This window comes from Mytilus trossulus, chromosome 8 (genome assembly GCF_036588685.1).
Source record: "Mytilus trossulus isolate FHL-02 chromosome 8, PNRI_Mtr1.1.1.hap1, whole genome shotgun sequence".
NCBI lineage: Eukaryota > Metazoa > Mollusca > Bivalvia > Mytilida > Mytilidae > Mytilus > Mytilus trossulus.
Window position 1 is genome coordinate 8,855,048 of NC_086380.1, and position 18,342 is coordinate 8,873,389.

Consider the following 18,342-nt stretch of genomic DNA (forward strand, 5'->3'; position numbering starts at 1 on the left):
TAAATGTCTCAACGCTTTATTCAATTTGAAAGGAATGTTAACATTCCATACATAGTTGTAAAATCTTCAAATAACCAGAAACATACATTTTAAATATTCTAATATCAATGATTTTGTTAAATCTACTTCAAGAGTTGTTTTGTATGACACCACAGTACAATAATGATTTAAACTTGTATTTAGAAGTAGAGTTAAAGTTGTGTCATTTCTATGTCCTTATTACATGTTTTATAGAAGCTATTACATGTCTTATAAAAGCTAATACATGTATTGGCATTACCACACTACATTAAGCTGTTCTTTTCTTTTGCTCCGAAATATACTTTTGTTCAAAGAATTTATATTAAAAGGAGAATAAATCACCAACAAAAGCTTATATTTTCACATGTTCACCTGTAGCAAATAAGCGCTCGACCTGGTTTGCCTAATTTTAACTGCAGAAAAACAATTTATATTCATTACAGCAGAAAAAATATAAATTGTAGCATAGCATTATATTATGTTATCAGGGTGAATTAATTTGTGTAGTTGAACAAAAGCAAAAAAATAATTTCAAACTTGTTTGTTATGTATGATATAGAAATCTGCCAGACCAGAAGTTCTATGGGTAATTTCATTGGTTAAGAGATAAGCATTAGTTATTTCCATTGTTTCAGACATTGTTAGCCAATCACAATGTTAAGAAGAAGATTTTTAAATTATTACCCATGAAGCTTTAGATTCAGAAATGCCTAATTAATATTCTCTAAAAGTAGTTTTCTCTTTCCTGACTATAATGAAAAATCAAACTTACTGGTCATCATAGAAATAAAATTTGCTTAAGATTTGAACTAATATAATGAGAATATATACAATGACTTTTCAACAAAATGCAAATTTAAATATTTAAACAATTACTCCTTGTTGTATCTCTTAATAACAAAATTGATTAACATGTATTAGCTAAGATATGTCTCAAAATAATTTTACTTCTGTGAGGTACTAAAACTATCAAATAATGATAATAGTGTAACATAAATAACAGCAAACATTTAGTATGAAATATATGCACGATTTATTACATATGTGACTAATAATTGAAAATCAAGATTATTGTACAAAGTCTATATTAAATCAAGACTGAATTACTTTAAAAACAAAATTACAATCAAAAGACGGAAACAAAATCTGGATATACAATCTATCTCTCATACTAATTATAAGTGTGATAATAAAATCTTGCTGAATTTTTTAGAATTTTAGTTTTCACTCTTTTGAAACATAAAGTACTATAATAATATGATATATATATATAATGTGACACAGTAAATAAAATAAAACTAGCAATTCAAGCTTTGCTATTATATAACTAAATAAATTCTGGAAAGGCATTTTTATTTTTATTTTTTCCCCATTCATAAGCCTAGCATTGCAACTTTTCATATAAGAACAAGCTTAAGTTTTGACCCTGTAAATTTTAATGATAAAACTTTTTTCTAAACTATACATTACAATGAATAAAAAGATATAACAAAATGAATGGTCTTCAACAGTCTACTCCTACATTACAAAATATAGTTCATAAATCTGTTAAAAACTTTTTGCAGAAATAGATGGATTCTAATAGAATATTTATGTTAATGCAGCTTAAACAAGAAGTCTATGTTTACATATGAAAATTAAAACACTGCTATTATAGGTTTTAGAAACTCTGCTAATCTAATATATAAATGACTGCAATGAATGCAACAAAAATGGCACTAAAATACATTAAACCTCAATATGTATTGTTTGTGGTTTATTTTATAAATAAATTTCTTGATTCCCTATATTTCAGCTTTTTGGCACTACCAATTCAGCTTGTTATAAACCTTTTTTGTAACTTTTGAAATGAAAATTTTGGTTCTTTGGGTCCAAAATTTAATCCGACCAAAATACCCTTTAAACAAAATATCTTATGATTATAAAATCATTGCATTTCAAACAGGTATCATAACTAGAGACTGAAGAGCAATATCAATACAAACCCATTTTGTAAATCAAACTGATTAAATATCTACAAAATATTTGACATTTCACTACCGATTATCAAATTTTTGTAATATCTTTTGTCAAAAAGTTAATTATCACAGTTAAATTATAATATACAGTGTATCTTATTTACATTAAACATAGTTCAAACTTAATGGGACTGCAAATGCATTGAGCAATAATATTTACTAATGCAAAATTTTCACATTTTTTTCCGTTCTGGAGAATTAGAAACAATTGTTTTAGGACTCTGTATAATGTTTCATGTGGGTTTTTTTGCTTGAATACTGCAATAGAAAACATACAAGTTTCATACTACTATTTTTATTTTGTTGGTATAAACCATGTAAACAGAAAACAATCTCTTTTAAAACATTTATATTTCAATATATCAATGTTTCAATGGAATAATTAATAACCCTGTTGTAAGAGGGGGGATAAAGTAAATCCTGACTCCCGAAATCTTAATTGAATGAATAAAGGATTTCCAGATTCTGAAATTCCGAACTTAAAAACCCCCGATCCTGGAGTTCTGATAAAGGTCCTATCCCCCCTCTTTTATCTTGATCCATCTTTCGGAAAAGAGCAAATACTACTTAAAACTTTCTGGCAAGATATTTGTTTTGAGACAGAACCAATTGGAATCGACAAGTGAGACAAAACTCATGAAGACTTTATGTATTTTGTTAAAACTGTTAAACAAAGAAAATGGTACATAAAAACACTGACTGTCCATGTTTGTAAGGTTTGTTCCTGAAAGTTTTGTACATATTCTTAAGAGTTTACAGCAATGCTCTTTAACACTTATAACAGAATTATCAATAAAACTTAAGCCTGTTTTTGCTAAAAACCAATTTAAATTGGGTTTCTGAACAAACTCTCTACATGATCTGCAATAAGTTTAAGAATAAACCTTTCCCCGTCTGAATCATAATAAAACACATAAAATTTCTGACGCAATAACATGAAAGGCTTTGTCACAGTAATAAAACAACAAAATAGTAACATTTACAAAACAGAGACGTGTGAATCAACATAGATCTGATAAAAGAGGTACATACAAATAAAACATGGTGTGCTGAACACAATCTATCAGTAATTCTGGATAAATGAATGATATTGCAGAAATGTAAACATTTTGTTTATATAGATTAGACCATTGGTTTTTCCGTTTGAATGGTTTTACACTAGTAATTTTGGGGCCCTTTATAGCTTGTTGTTCGGTGTGAGCCAAGGCTCCGTGTTGAAGGCCGTACTTTAACCTATAATGGTTTACTTTTTAAAGTGTTATTTGGATGGAGAGTTGTCTCATTGGCACTCACACCACATCTTCCTATATCTATGAATTCTTATAATTTCAGTGCATTCTCTGTTTAATTATCACAATTAGTTTTAATTGAACGAAATTAATTTAATGACAAAACTATCTTTTTTATTCACCTTGGTAAAATTTGTAAAACAGAATCTGATAAAAGATAACTGCCATTGTTACCTCAAAACAGTAAATTTTAAACTTTCATCACTGAGTTTCAGACCTGTTCTGCCAATAAACAGTAATGACCTCTAAATACTACAAGGTCATCGGGAACAAACTAGATTCCAGGTGCTTATTGAAAGACTATGGGCATAACTTCTAGAGGCATGAAGGGGGAGTGTCTTCTAACATAAATTGGACAAATATGATGACCTTATAAGATTAAGATTAAAATATGGCACATTAATACTGGCTCTTAATGTTTGTTTTACTTCTCACTGCTTTAAAATTCATTATTTCTTGAAAAGAAAGACATAATTTAATTGATACTCCAGCGTTTTTGCAAGAAAATGAGATACTGTTTTTTTTTTATTTATAATTTTCTTAATCTTAAAAACAAAACAGTTCAACTTAAAAATCCTAATTATTCATAAAAATAAATTGTTCACATTTTACTAAAAAAATATCCAAAAGCTATAAACCATTTGTTGAAATTTTGACAATATGCCTGATATGCTTCAAGTGCATAATACTGTATAAAAACATGATAATTTTCAAGATTGACCTCCCTTGACTGTTTAATACTCCCATTAAAGCAAATTTCCTCACTGGAATTCAAGGTCTCAATGTAAACATTTATATATATACACCACCAGAAATTTTCATGGCCCAATTACTGCTGTGTCAAAAAATGATTCATTTGAAATCCAGAATTACTCTAATATTTGCAAATAATAACTTAAAATAGACAATTGATTCTTAAATATGTACATTTGAAATAAATTACAAATTGAAACATCAGTCATTTACATCAATAAAATCATTTTTTATTTAAAAATTTGAAAAATTGTCCTAATTTGCCCCTATGTCAATTCATACGTAGATGAGGCGGCCTATTTGACGTTCCTGGGAATGCAACAGACTTGAAAGCTGTATTTTTGGTTGCTATAGCCGGTGATGTGGATCGTTTAGGTATAGTGATTGTAGTATCCATTGCTTCAGCTCCTTCAGAGCCATTAGGTTGACCAGCTACACGGAATCCTTCCACCAACGCATTCTGTTCAGGACTGGAATGAAAAATGTGAAAATTAAGTTTATTTACTTTCTACTTTTAATATCGAAATGACATTATTTGATAATCATGGTAACCTTTACTAGTGATCATTTTGATAAGTGGCTAAAAGAAGTTTTCCACAGTAGATTATTTCTCAATCAATAGGACTTGCATCCAATGAAAGATATCACAAACTCTTTTATTTGTTCTCTAATTAGATACAGGTATATCATTGAATAACTTGCATGCTAACAGTTATAAATGCAATCTGAGATAAGGAACAGCGTAATACAAGTTCTGGTTCAGATGTTTTGAATGGAAATCCTATTTTGAAGGATTCCCATCCAACAAAAATAACTTGGTCGACTCAAGACTCACTCAATCTCATAAAATCCTACTGAATATCAGACAGGGCCAGAAATCCCAATACTGAAGTAAGCAAACCATTAACATGATGGACCCCTGAAGAGGGAATTGTATTTACAAGACACACATAATATTATGTGATTCCTATATGTATATAACCCTTCCCTTTCCCCAAAAAACATTTTATGATCGAGGGTTTACATACCATGTAAATGGTAATAATTATACTGTTATGACAAGACTCATAAATCAAGCCTGCCAATTATTTCTTTTCATTTGGTGTAAATTGCTTTCAAACAACAATGTACACTTTGATCTCAAATGCATTTATAAGCTCTGTACAATTATCTCTTCTCTTTTATCACTGACACATACAATTACCACTAATAACATCTATTTCGTGTGTATCTTACCTCATATCACCTCTAGTAAAGCTGTTCCCGACCTTTCTGGGGGATCTTGGTTCTTTCTCAGATATCCACGGCTTATTTAGCTCTTCTAATACTGATGGTGCCACATAAGTAAATCCCTGAAATGTTGGAAAAGTGGCTATGTAATTCAAGATTGACACAAACAGCATGATAACAAGTCAAATATATGATGGAAGAATGCCATTTAAAGTCCGACGTCAAACAGTCTTTTTCTGCAACCCTAAGCATCAAATTGATATAAATCTTTTCGTAGTTTATAAAATCAACCTTATTGTGATTCATCAGAGATCTAATAATTCAACTGTTACAATTATTTTTGGAAATAATAAAACCTGATTTGTCAAAATCAAACGATTTTTTAAGATCATAAAGAAAGTATATATTAAATTCCCTTGCTTGCCCTTACTGGTTACAGCTCCATCTATATCTTGTCTAAGGAAAACATTAACACATCCTCATGTTTTGTACATTTGGTTCTTTTTATATATTTTTAGACAGGCAGAAAACATATAGCAGTATGTTCAACTTACAACGAATACTTGATTTGCACTTTCACTAAGGATGGTGTCGTCAGGTGAATCTACAGGCGTCTGCTTGGTAAACTTTGTATCAAACTGGCTGACATCTAACTCACTTGTCTGAAATATAAAAGATGGAAAAGTTAAAATTTTATTTTCATTCAGTACATTTTGGATTCTTTTATTTTGTGGGTATCTTTCATTAAATTTCTGATTCTTTTTTTTTTTGTAGATATCAAATTTAATATATCTTGGAAAAATAAAATATTATAAATATTTGATATTATTGATAAGCCAGTCTGAATGCAGGCCTGTAGAAAACTTATCCATCATTTAACAAATTAAATACCAGGTTAAAAAGTAAACATTTTTTTTTAATTTTCAATAAAGCATGTTGGTTTATCATACAAACCAAATTTATAAACATTACTCTATGAGCTAGCATGGTATGTTGTACTGTTCAATATTAAGGTAATTTCTGTTATTTTTAATGTGTGATTTTCATTGTCAACACATTTTTGTTAGGCTATCAAAATTAAATAAAATTACATGAACATCCAACAAACTATCTAAACTATCAATCTAATATTTACTACTACTTACAACTGAGGGTTTAAATGGAGGTTCTACTTTTCTATTGACTAACACTGTCCAATCTATATGTCTGAAAAATGGATGGACCTAAAAAATATAATACATATTCATAACATAGCATATTTATAGAGATAAGTTGTCATAATGAAACATGAAGAGAAAGCTCTTACTGAAATATTTTAAACTATACATCATATCAATGGACACAATGAAATACTGAGAACAAAATATAAAATTCTGAACATCATGTTATATATCTTTAAAAAAAAAAACACACATCAAAATCAATTGCTATATATATATATAGTTATGACTGTTTGTACCACTTACCACTCTTATTCATGTTATTATAAAAATATAAATTGATGCCTTCAAAATTTACTACTGATATGCAACATTACAACATATAAGACATCTGATTCATTTGGTCTATGATGGATAGTTGTCTTTTTGGATCTCCTTCTTTTTTTTTAGCAAAAAGGTCAAAATTATCATAATATTTGAGTTCTTTACTTAAATAAATGGTTAAACAATGGTACAGGTATCAGAATCCTGATGACTTACTCTTATAGGCTTGGCGTCCTCAGGACCTCCCCCTAATCTCTCAGTTATATTCTTCTTTAGTAACTACAAATATATGACACTGTAAATTAACAAATACATATGTGTAACAATGTAACAACAATGTAACAAAAATATGACAAAGTACAATAACAAAACTGACACTTTTATTTCGATATTTTATAGTTGGTCTTTCTATGTTGTTATGTTATGCTATTGATTCAGATAAGGGAGAATGCCTGGTACAATTAAAACATTTAAAAACCCTGCAATTGTTTGCCTTAGTCAGGAGTCTGATGTTAAGTAGTTGTCATGTGTTGATGTGGTTCACAAGTGTTTCTTGTTTTTTTTATATAGATTAGACCATGGTTTTCCTGTTTGAATGGAATTTACACTAGTTATTTTTGGGGTCCTTTATAGTTTGCTGTGAGGAATAAGCCTCTGTGTTGAAGACAGTAATTTGACTTATAAATTAATGGTTCACTTTTATAAATTGTGACTTGGATGGAGAGTTGTCTCATGGGCACTCATACCACATCTTCTGATATCTACTAAATTGAACAGTGAATTTTTCTTCTTTCTCTGTATGTGTAATCCGTTCTTTTGTAAACTATTAGTCAATAAAAACATTTATAATCATGACTAAAAGCAAAGACAAATCATATTTTTAAGAAATAATATTAGGATTATAATTATATTGTTTTCCTTAAAATATACAAAAGATTTCTCATGAAAGTTATTTTGCTTTCTCTGTATTATTACTCCTCGTATTTAACTCTAAGCTTATATGCTTTTTGTGCTGGGGTGATGAAAACAAAATAAACTTTTATCCCTATAGCTAGACCCCCTGTCTAAAAGTTTAACTATATGAAAAATAAATTTGGCACTCAACTCAGGATAATTATTGCTTACTAAGATATATGTGTATCTTCAACAATACACTCTTCAACATTGTAGACTAGAAAAGTATTCATGACAAAAATCTCTTTTCAGTTGATATTGTAAGTTGTATTGCTTTTTGGTTTTTTTTACAGTTCCTTTCCATCTCCTCTAATTTTGGCACAAAAAACACAATAAAAGTAAAAATAATAAACACAACTCACAGTTTTTCCATTTGTTATACAACTGATGACAACGGACACCATGTAATGAGGAAAGCTCAAAGGGCAAGGTGAGCTATTAGTGGGAGATGCACACTGTCATGAGGTATTTAAGGATTTTGAAATCTTATATAGTACAATCTTATAGTAATTCATCTTTACAATCAAACTTTTATATCTGACTTTCATATTAAAAACAAATAGTATTTTTGACTTACCTTTTTAATTAGATTTCTGGCTTCATTCGTAAGGTATGGAGGTAAACTCAGTTTGGCTTTTAAAATCTAAAACAACATATCAAAATGTGATAACTCATTATATGTTAATAAGTCTTTGGGTATATTTTATGGTGTTGATGTGAAAATGTGGATAGTGGTTCAGATTTATGCCATTTCAGTGACTGGTCTTCATTTAAAAATTACATTGTCATGATTGTTGCAATGCTCTCTCTTCAACATGATGACCTCCTTATTAATGGTGTTCATAATATTCTTTATATAAAGATTTAATTTGTTTCAATCATTTATAAACAAACTAACATATGATTTGATTTTTCTACACTTCAAGCTTCAAATGGTTTGTAGAATGAAGTCCCAGGTACCTGAATGAAAGGTGACTTAACGAATACTGAGGATTCATTTATTTTTGTGGGTACCAATTTTTCGAGGATTGGGGAAATCTTACATTTTCAAAAATGATTTTCATGGATATTTAATTTAATGATTTTGCCAAAGTCTGAATACATTCCTATAGTAAATCTATAATTTATGGTGCATTGGAATTCAAGGTTCTCTGGTAACCATGAAATCCATAAAAAATGGTATCCAACGAATAATAATGAATCCACAGTATAAGCATTTCTTGTTCTTAAAAGAAAACAAATCAAACTTATGATAGAACAGTAAAGAAAACAAATCTAATTTATGATAGAACAGTACATCTTATGTTAAAATTATAATACCTTGTCAATTGTTTTCTTCCTATTTTCTGCTGTGAATGGAGGCTACAAAAAAAACAACGAAAATAAAGTATTAATCTTACAATAATACTACAAAATTAAAGTTAATTCACAGGATCATCTTATACAAGTATTTGTATTTTAATATGCACAAAACACCTACTCATAACCAGAATGTAAATATACATGTATATGGTCCGAGAACACAATTAATTCGTAGTGCATTTCTTTTAGAACATAAATGAAAATTAAAAAAATCCCACCTGCGCTTTCTCAATGAAACTTTTACAGTGTGTTGTACTACTTTTGGGACAAATTATATCAAAATTATAGAAAACTTCATCGTCTCTAACTCAAAATATGGACAATTTTATCTTTAGGGCGTCTTGAAATCTTTTGACAGCTTCCGAAGTGCTATTTTCCAACCTTTTTCACCTGGACCAAATCACTACTTTCCTTTAAAATTCTGGACCCAAATTTTGTTACAGTGTAATTTCATCCCCCTCCTTACAATTTGAGTCATTAAACATGGAGAAATAAATTTGGAAGGGGTATAAAAATTAATGGCAAGTAACCCACTGTTTACACAAGGGACTATATTCGTGAACAACGAAAATCAAGGGACGACAATTGTGGTCTCGGACCAAATAGGATAGAAAGAGTTGACAAATCTTAAAAAAACTTGGTATGACCAAAGCTTGATAAATTATAACACTGCTTGCAAAGTTTCATAACAATAGGATATATATTGTAGACAATATGTTAAATTCTATACTCATCTTTGCGTGTTAAATTTTGACGTTTAAAGTGAAAAATTTCAACTATCAACATGTTGGGCTTTAAAAATTAAAATATTGCAAAAAACTTCCTTTTAAATGCCTTAATATATCATTTATTATGTACTAAAAGCAATAGAGTACTCATTTGATTTATCATAATTTGCATAATTATTCAAAAGTCAGATTTATATCAGCCTGGGCCTAAATATTGAGGTTTTTCAATGAAAGAGGGCCTTACATGAAGATGTAATATTTTCCAGCAATTTTAAATTTGTGAAGCTTTTTGGTTATAAATTATCCCTACATATGTATTGAATGTACTTTAAATGGAAAGAAAAGTTACAAATAACATATCATATTAGTTTAAAAGGGTCTTAAGCCAAAAAAGACTGGAAAAAAATAAGGGTCAATTTAGGCTGTAGAACATATTTACATTAAGAAATGCATATTGAGGCTATAAGAAATAAAAAATTGTGTCTTTTTTTTTATCATTTCTATACTCATGTGACATGATACAACAAATCTGAGCACAAAAAGGCTCTTGCAATTAACTTTTCTTGCAGACAGTATGGTCTGATACAAAGATTTTTGGCTTTTTAGTGAAAAACTTGAATGCAATTTTAGTGTCAACAGGCTTATATTTAAAGCACTTGCTATCCTACAGAAGAAAAGGAAGATACTATGTGAAATGAAACAGGTACAATAGACATTGTGAAGTGCTTTTGGTACAAATTTAGTGAGGTCTTCATTGTGGACTTCAAATTTTATGTACCAAGAACCCCACTTTTGACTTCATCCAAACAGGGCGTTAGACAAGGGTCATTTATACAACACATTTTGCACATATTGTCTGAGATAATCTTCTTTTCTGTAGATTCTCAGTTCATAAACAAGTAAAATAACTAGATAAAGGCATAGAAACACAAGTATTGACACATGAAAACCTGCCAGATAAAAAGTCAGGATGCCATGCATGCATCAATATTGAAAAAGCCTTAAAATGCCTATTTTGACCATAACATGCCAAAATTGGTCATTTTTGCAGAAATTCTATAAAATAAAAGTTCAAATACTTTAGTTTCATGCTATTTGACAAATTGACACCATCAAATCATTTAGGGAAGTTGCCAAAGTACAGATTCTATATTTACAGACTTCACCTCTTAGGTCCGAGAACACAATTAATTCGTAGTGCATTTCTTTTAGAACATAAATGAAAATTAAAAAAATCCCACCTGCGCTTTCTCAATGAAACTTTTACAGTGTGTTGTACTTCTTTTGGGACAAATTATATCAAAATTATAGAAAACTTCATCGTCTCTAACTCAAAATATGGACAATTTTATCTTTAGGGCGTCTTGAAATCTTTTGACAGCTTCCATAGTGCTATTTTCCAACCTTTTTCACCTGGACCAAATCACTACTTTCCTTTAAAATTCTGGACCCAAATTTTGTTACAGTGTAATTTCATCCCCCTCCTTACAATTTTAGTCATTAAACATGGAGAAATAAATTTGGAAGGGGTATAAAAATTAATGGCAAGTAACCCACTGTTTACACTAGGGACTATATTCGTGAACAACGAAAATCAAAGGACGACAATTGTGGTCTCGGACCATATGAACACTATAACAAAATATAAATTATACTTTATAATAAAATTGAGAAAGGAAATGGGGAATGTGTCAAAGCAACGACAAGTATATTTTGGTTCCTATAGATATTTTGAGTAATTACTAACATTCCTAAAACCGGTATTCGTTTTTTAAAGTAAACTTTTGACCACTGCCTGACCTTATAAAAATGGAGAAAAAAATAAAGGGATGATCTTTACCCCAAACAAATGTTTCTGAAATAAAAAAATAAAATAAAAAATATCTACTCACAGCACCAGTTAACATGTCGTACATTAAAGCTCCTAAACTCCACCAATCAACAGCTTTACCATGACCACTCCGTGTTAAGATTTCAGGTGCCCTAAAACAAAGCATTTAAAAATTTAAAATAGTAAAATGAAGTCTTAGATGCTTGTTTTTTTTCTTTGTTACTGTCAGTAACTGTGAATACCTTCAGATCAGTATCAGATTAGTTACTTTTTCATTGGTGGGATATGCAGGTATCTGACCAAATCAACTCTGTGTTTTTGTTGGATGTATTTTTATTTGTATCCATTTGATGAGTTGAGCTTTTTCAACTGATTTTTATAATTCATTTTTATGTTGTACTGTTTCAATTTGTCTGAGGTAAGGGGGAGAAATGGGATCCCACTAACATGTTTAACCATACCACATTCTTTATGGGTGTCTGTCCCAAGTGTAATTTAGTGGTTGTCATTTGTTGATGTGTTAAATTGTTGATGTGTTAAACATTTGTTTTTCATTCATTTTTTGTTATAAATTCTAGGCCTTTATTTTTCTCTTTTGAATTGTTTTACATTTGTCATTTCAGAGCCTTTATAGCTGACTATGCTTCATTGTTGAAGACCTAGTGACCTATAGTTGTTTATTTCTGTGTCATTTGGTCTCTTGGGGAGATTTATCTCATTGGCAATCATACCACATCTTTTAGTTACATGATATAGACTTACATGTATTCTATGGTCCCACAGAATGTATGAGCTACATTTCCATCATTTATAGATATAGACTTACATGTATTCTATGGTCCAACAGAATGTATGAGTTACATTTCCATCATTTATAGATATAGACTTACATGTATTCTATGGTCCCACAGAATGTATGAGTTACATTTCCATCATTTATAGATTCTTTACATAAACCAAAATCTGTTAATTTTACATGACCTGAAAATATACATTTATGATGCAAATTATTATATATTGATCATTTGGTAAAATAAATTCCTTGCTATTTCAATATAAGATTGTAATGGACTGTTGTTTTTTTTTGCTTTGTAAATAAGTACCATCAGTACTTGTTTGAATTGTTATATATTTCGCATTTCAAGGCCTTTAGAAGCTTCAATACCAATGGTATAGGTTTTGATAATTGTTGAAGGTTGTATGGTGAACTATGGTTGCTAACTTACATTTCATTTTGTCCCTTGTGAAGAGTTGTCTCAATGTCAATCACACCACATCTTCTTATTTCTTATGTAAATGTATGTGACAGGTTAACAACAAATTATTTTTTTTCTTCTGATATATTGAACACAGAGGAGGATCCAGCCTTTTTTAAAAGGGGTTGCCAATCAAGACTAAAAGGGGTATTTCAATCAAATGTCTCCATTCAAATGCATTGATCATTAAAAAAGGGGGGTACCAACCCTTGGAAGGACCCCCTCACTTTTTGGATTGACACTGCTACAACTAATGATGCTGAATATTATCCTAGGCTTCTGTTTTATATAAGATTGCTTTTTTACTTGCTAGCTAAAGATATCAGACTATTTGTTTTCTCTTTTAAACTGCGTTATATTTTGTCTTGCGGGGGCTGTTAAAACCTGTAAAATTTATGATTTTTTTATTTTTGGTTTAGGCAATACAATACGCTATAGTTTTTTACATCCTCATGCTTTTGTCTCTTGTGGATATTGGATATTTGTTTCATTGGCAATAATACAATATTGCCTCTTTTTGGTATATATATGCTACATAAACCTACCATGTGCGTCTAAAAGAATGTTTTCTGGTTTCAGATCTCTATATATAATACCCTGAGAATGCAAGTGTTCTATAGCTATTAATATTTCTGCCAGGTAGAAACTGAAAAAGATAAAGATATTAATTTTCAACTTGATAATCTTGTTAAACTGATAAAAATCAAAAATCAAATAATACCATAAAGCATCACATTTTAAATATTAAATCAAACTAGAATTGCCATTGCAAGCAATAGCGGATGTCACCATTCCCTTATTGCCCCTAAGTGGCAGCCATCTCAAAACAATTTAACAGTAAATTAAGCAGATCTATAAATTTCAATATATCTTTCTGTAAATTTTCAGTACATTTAGAGCATTGTTAAAAGTTTAATATTTCTATTGTTTCCATGGCAACGGCAGCCATTTTGAAAATTCCAAAGTCGAAAGTCTCATTTGTACATGTTAGTTAACAATACTATTAAGTTTCATTAAGTTTGGAGCATTTTGAAAATTTTTGACATTTTTGCAGTTTCCATGGCAACGGTGGCCATTTTGAAAATTCCAACTTCAAAAATCTCATGCAGACCTGACAGTCAACAATCATATTAAGTTTCATCAATTTTGAAGCATTTTGAAATTTTTGAAATATTTGATCCTGTATCCATGGTAACATAGTAGTTCCAATGATTGTAAAAATCATTCAAAACCTGTATATAGTGGACAACTACATTTAGAAATTTTATGATTTTAAGTTCAAGCATATCAAAGTTATTCCCCAAACCCAGACATTTTTGGAGCATTTTGACCTTTTTGCATTGTTTCCATGGTTACGGCAGCCATTTTGGAAATTCCAAAGCCAAATTTCTTGTCTATCAAAGTTGCTCATCGTTATGTTAAAGTTTCAAAACAATTGGAGCATTTTCATATTTTTGAAATTTTTGGTGTAGTTTCCATGGCAACATAGTAGTTCCAATGATTGCCAAAATCATCCAAAACCAGTATATGGCTGGCACCTCCATTGTATTAAAATATAATGATTCTGAGTTTAAGCATCTCCAAATTATTCACCAAAAACAAAAACTGGGATTTTTCACAATTGTTCCGTTTCCATGGTGACGGCAGCCATTTTTTATGGTCTTAGACCCTACAGCAATCCGAAATTTTGTGTTCCACCTTATAGTGAACTATCATTAAGATTGGTTCCATTTCACTCCAAAAAACCTACCGGACAAAATAGGTGGAAGTATAATAATAATAACTAGAATTGCCATTGCAAGCAATAGCGGATGTCACCCTTCCCCCCATTGCCACTAAGTGGCAGCCATTTTGAAACATCTAAACAGTGAATGCAGATCTATGAATGTGATATATCTTTCTGTAAATTTTCAGTACAATAAGTGCGTTGACAAAAGTGTAATTTTTCTGCTGTTTCCATGGCAACGGCAGCCATTTTGAAAATTCTAAAGTCAAAAGTCTCATCTATACATGTCAGTTGACAATAATATTAAGTTTCATCAAGTTTGGAGCATTTTGAACATTTTTGACATTTCTGCAGTTTCCATGGCAACGGTGGCCATTTTGGAAATTCCAACTTCAAAAGTCTCATGCAGACTTGAAAGTCAACAATCCTTTTAAGTTTCATTACTTTTTGAGCATTTTGAAATTTTTAAAATTTTTGACATTTTGGCTGGTTTCTATGGTAACAGATACCATTCCAAATTTCTAATGGCAGATACCACATTGGTACATGGGAGGGAACATAGCATCAGAGTTTCAATGGATTTGACCTACCATTTTAAGGAAGTAAATGCCACTTTTAATGGTTTTTAAAGCGTTTTTACCATTTTTGCCCTGTTTCCATGGAAACGGCAGACATTTTTGAAATTCCAACGCCAATTTCCACATCTACTAAAGTTGCTCATCGTTATGCTAAAGTTTCAAATGAATTGGAGCATTTTCATATTTTTGAAATTTTTGGTGTAGTTTCCATGGCAACATAGTAGTTCCAATGATTGCCAAAATCATCCAAAACCAGTGTATGGCTGGCACCTACATTGTATTAAAATATGATGATTCTGAGTTCAAGCATCTTCAAATTATTCACAAAAACCAAAAACTGGAATTTTTCACAATTGTTCTGTTTCCATGGAAACGGCAGCCATTTTTTATGGTCTTAGACCCACCTGCAACCCGAAATTTTTAGTTCCTCCCTATGGTGAACTATCATTAAGATTGGTTCCATTTTACTCCAAAAAAGCTGACGGACAAAAAAAGGTGGAAGAATAATAATAATAACAAAGAAACATAAGAAAAGCAATATGTCACCCGACATTGTCGATCGGGTGACATAATAATACAGAAAAAGAAACAGAGGAAAAGCAATATGTCACCCGACATTGTCGATCGGGTGACATAAATAATTTGAATGCTTTTTATGTTCCTTCATATCCATACACAATACCACTTATAAAATAATATCTCATATTAAATAAATTACATGTTTTCCACTACTCTACAGATATTAAATTTAAAATATATATACTGTGAAGCAAGTATATTATCATGTATTTTCTGATATCAAATGCATGTAGCTTATAGTTCATCACAGTCAGGGTGTAAGCACAATGTTTTTGTTCACTCTTCAAATATACCCCTCTTGAACATGGCACTCTTAAGATGTCCACAAATCAAATGTCAGATGATAGATTGGTATATTGGCACAGCCTAAAGCCAGCAATACCCCATTCCTTGAGAAAGATATAGTTGCACAAATGATTGGATGGAGATCTTCAATTTGGCAATTTTTGATTTATTGAAAGTTCTGTGCAATCTACAGTGCCATAGATAGCCAGTTCCAAAACATGCCAATAGAACTAAATATGTGATTTATCATTAATTATGTGTTTTATAATCCTGCATGAAATGTCAACTTACCAAGCTGTGTCCTCCATGAATATACCTTCCCTTTCTAACTGCATGAACAGCTCTCCACCAGGGAGATATTCTAATATCAGGTACAATTTTCCACCAGTTTGAAATGCATACATTAAATCAACTATAAAAGGATGCTGAAAGTACAATCAAATTATTATTAGTCTAATAATAAATATATTTATAAATAATAAAACTCAGGAATGTAAAGTAATATTCTATTTTTTAGATATATGTAATGTATGTATTTTTAAGCATCTACATAATTTAGTCCCTGGTAGATAGTTGTCTCACTGACAATTATATTACATCCCTGTATTTCTATTTGTGTGTTATCAAACAAGTCCATATTGTTTAAAGTTATTTATGTATAAGGGTATGGTGTATTATAGTTGTGAACTTCTACTGCTTCATATGCTATTATTCATTATAAATAAATTTTGTCCATAAAACAATATAAATCTCTAAATGTTAAAAAAAACTACTTTAAGTAAAAGTTTTTTTAAATGAAGGGTGAGGTAGCCCCCAAAAGTCATTAGGAAAGGAAAAGAAAAATCAGCATGAAACTGTCGCCTTACCTTAACACATTCCAGAATATTTCTTTCTGCCTTCGTATGTGCCTGATCCTTAGCATTTCTTGCTATTGAGGCCTATAAAAATCAGAAAAATACATATGATTTGTTTTACTACAACATTTATACAAATATTTTTAGAGTTAAATCAATATTCTAATATGATGTGCTGATTTCTCATTCAATACTTAAGTGTGATAAAATTTGTTAGACTTACAGATGTACATTTTTGATGGCTGTTACAGTTGACCTCCCATGTAAATAAGTATGTAAAGTAACTTTTTTGCAAATGCTATTGACTACTTCACTGTTTTTAAAATGAAATGAAATAAAAACGAAATTGAAGTGTTATTTCATTTTTATTGTATTAATGCATAACAAAAAGAATTAATGTGCAAGAGCTTACAAAAATTGCACTAATGATCCTGGTGCAATGATGTCATGACATACACACATGTTTATATTGAACATTTTGAAAATATATATCAATGATAAATACAATATCCCATGCAGTTTTGAGAGTTGGTTCATGTATTTTCATCTACTTCGAAGACATTTTTTTTCACTTAGGCAAAATAATCAACAAGTGATAGATTTCTCTCAGTAGAAATTTGAAGGGATCTGTAAATAAACTGCACAGAGAACAATAGCTTTTATATTTATTCAATAGGACATTAGAACAGACTAAAGTGTAAAAGTCTTAACCAAGAGGAGATAACTCCGAAATAGGTTTTGATAGAAACATGACTCACCTTTTTTAACACTTTCATGGCAAATATTTTTCCATTATCAGACCCTGATATTTTTCTCACTTGAAAGACCTGTAAATAGTAATAGGGATAACTTATATAATAATTACATGTTGGTTAACCATGTTAGCAGAAATAATATTTGTGATTAATAAAGTTAAGTTGCTTTTCACAAGTTCTTTTTTTCTCATAAATAAACCCATCTTATACCACTAGACATAATGTGTAAAAGATAAATTTTTTATTTGTTAATCAGTCTGTGTTTTGTTCCAGATCATTAATTTACATTGAATACATGCATTGACATGGCTGCTCTTTAATTTCATTTTGCAGGAAAACTGTTAAATTGCCCATTACATGTATATTTGTGCACTTTTAGCTTTTTAACTGCATGATCTGTCACAATAAATCTGTTCTCTAAATTATATATTATTCTTCTGTCTGATGATCAGAGAAATTCAAAATCCAATTAAATTTTATTTTGTTTGTATTTCATTTTTTTCACCAAAGCCAAAGGATGTGTACACAACTGAGATTAGCATTCTGTGAAATCCTCTAAAGACGGATGATTCAATGGAGAAAAAAACACACAAATTTTCTTTGTTTATTTTAATCCACATATTCTTAAAGACTTAATTC

At 30.1% G+C, this 18,342-nt stretch overlaps 1 protein-coding gene across 1 annotated transcript in view; it reads right to left on the reverse strand.

Annotated features, from left to right (window-relative positions):
• The window catches only part of LOC134728247 (ribosomal protein S6 kinase beta-1-like), a 28,150-nt gene continuing 9,808 nt past the window's right edge, over nt 1–18,342 (reverse strand). Inside the window, exons 4-16 of the mRNA XM_063592788.1 lie at nt 17,707–17,775; nt 16,961–17,032; nt 16,386–16,519; nt 13,472–13,572; nt 12,561–12,651; nt 11,732–11,822; nt 9,070–9,111; nt 8,327–8,392; nt 7,012–7,074; nt 6,457–6,534; nt 5,866–5,973; nt 5,318–5,433; nt 1–4,551 (exon numbers count right to left, since the gene is read on the reverse strand). Coding sequence (XP_063448858.1) covers nt 4,353–4,551; nt 5,318–5,433; nt 5,866–5,973; nt 6,457–6,534; nt 7,012–7,074; nt 8,327–8,392; nt 9,070–9,111; nt 11,732–11,822; nt 12,561–12,651; nt 13,472–13,572; nt 16,386–16,519; nt 16,961–17,032; nt 17,707–17,775 — 1,230 coding nt within the window. The 3' untranslated portion in view covers nt 1–4,352. The remainder of the gene's footprint in view (nt 4,552–5,317; nt 5,434–5,865; nt 5,974–6,456; nt 6,535–7,011; nt 7,075–8,326; nt 8,393–9,069; nt 9,112–11,731; nt 11,823–12,560; nt 12,652–13,471; nt 13,573–16,385; nt 16,520–16,960; nt 17,033–17,706; nt 17,776–18,342) is intronic.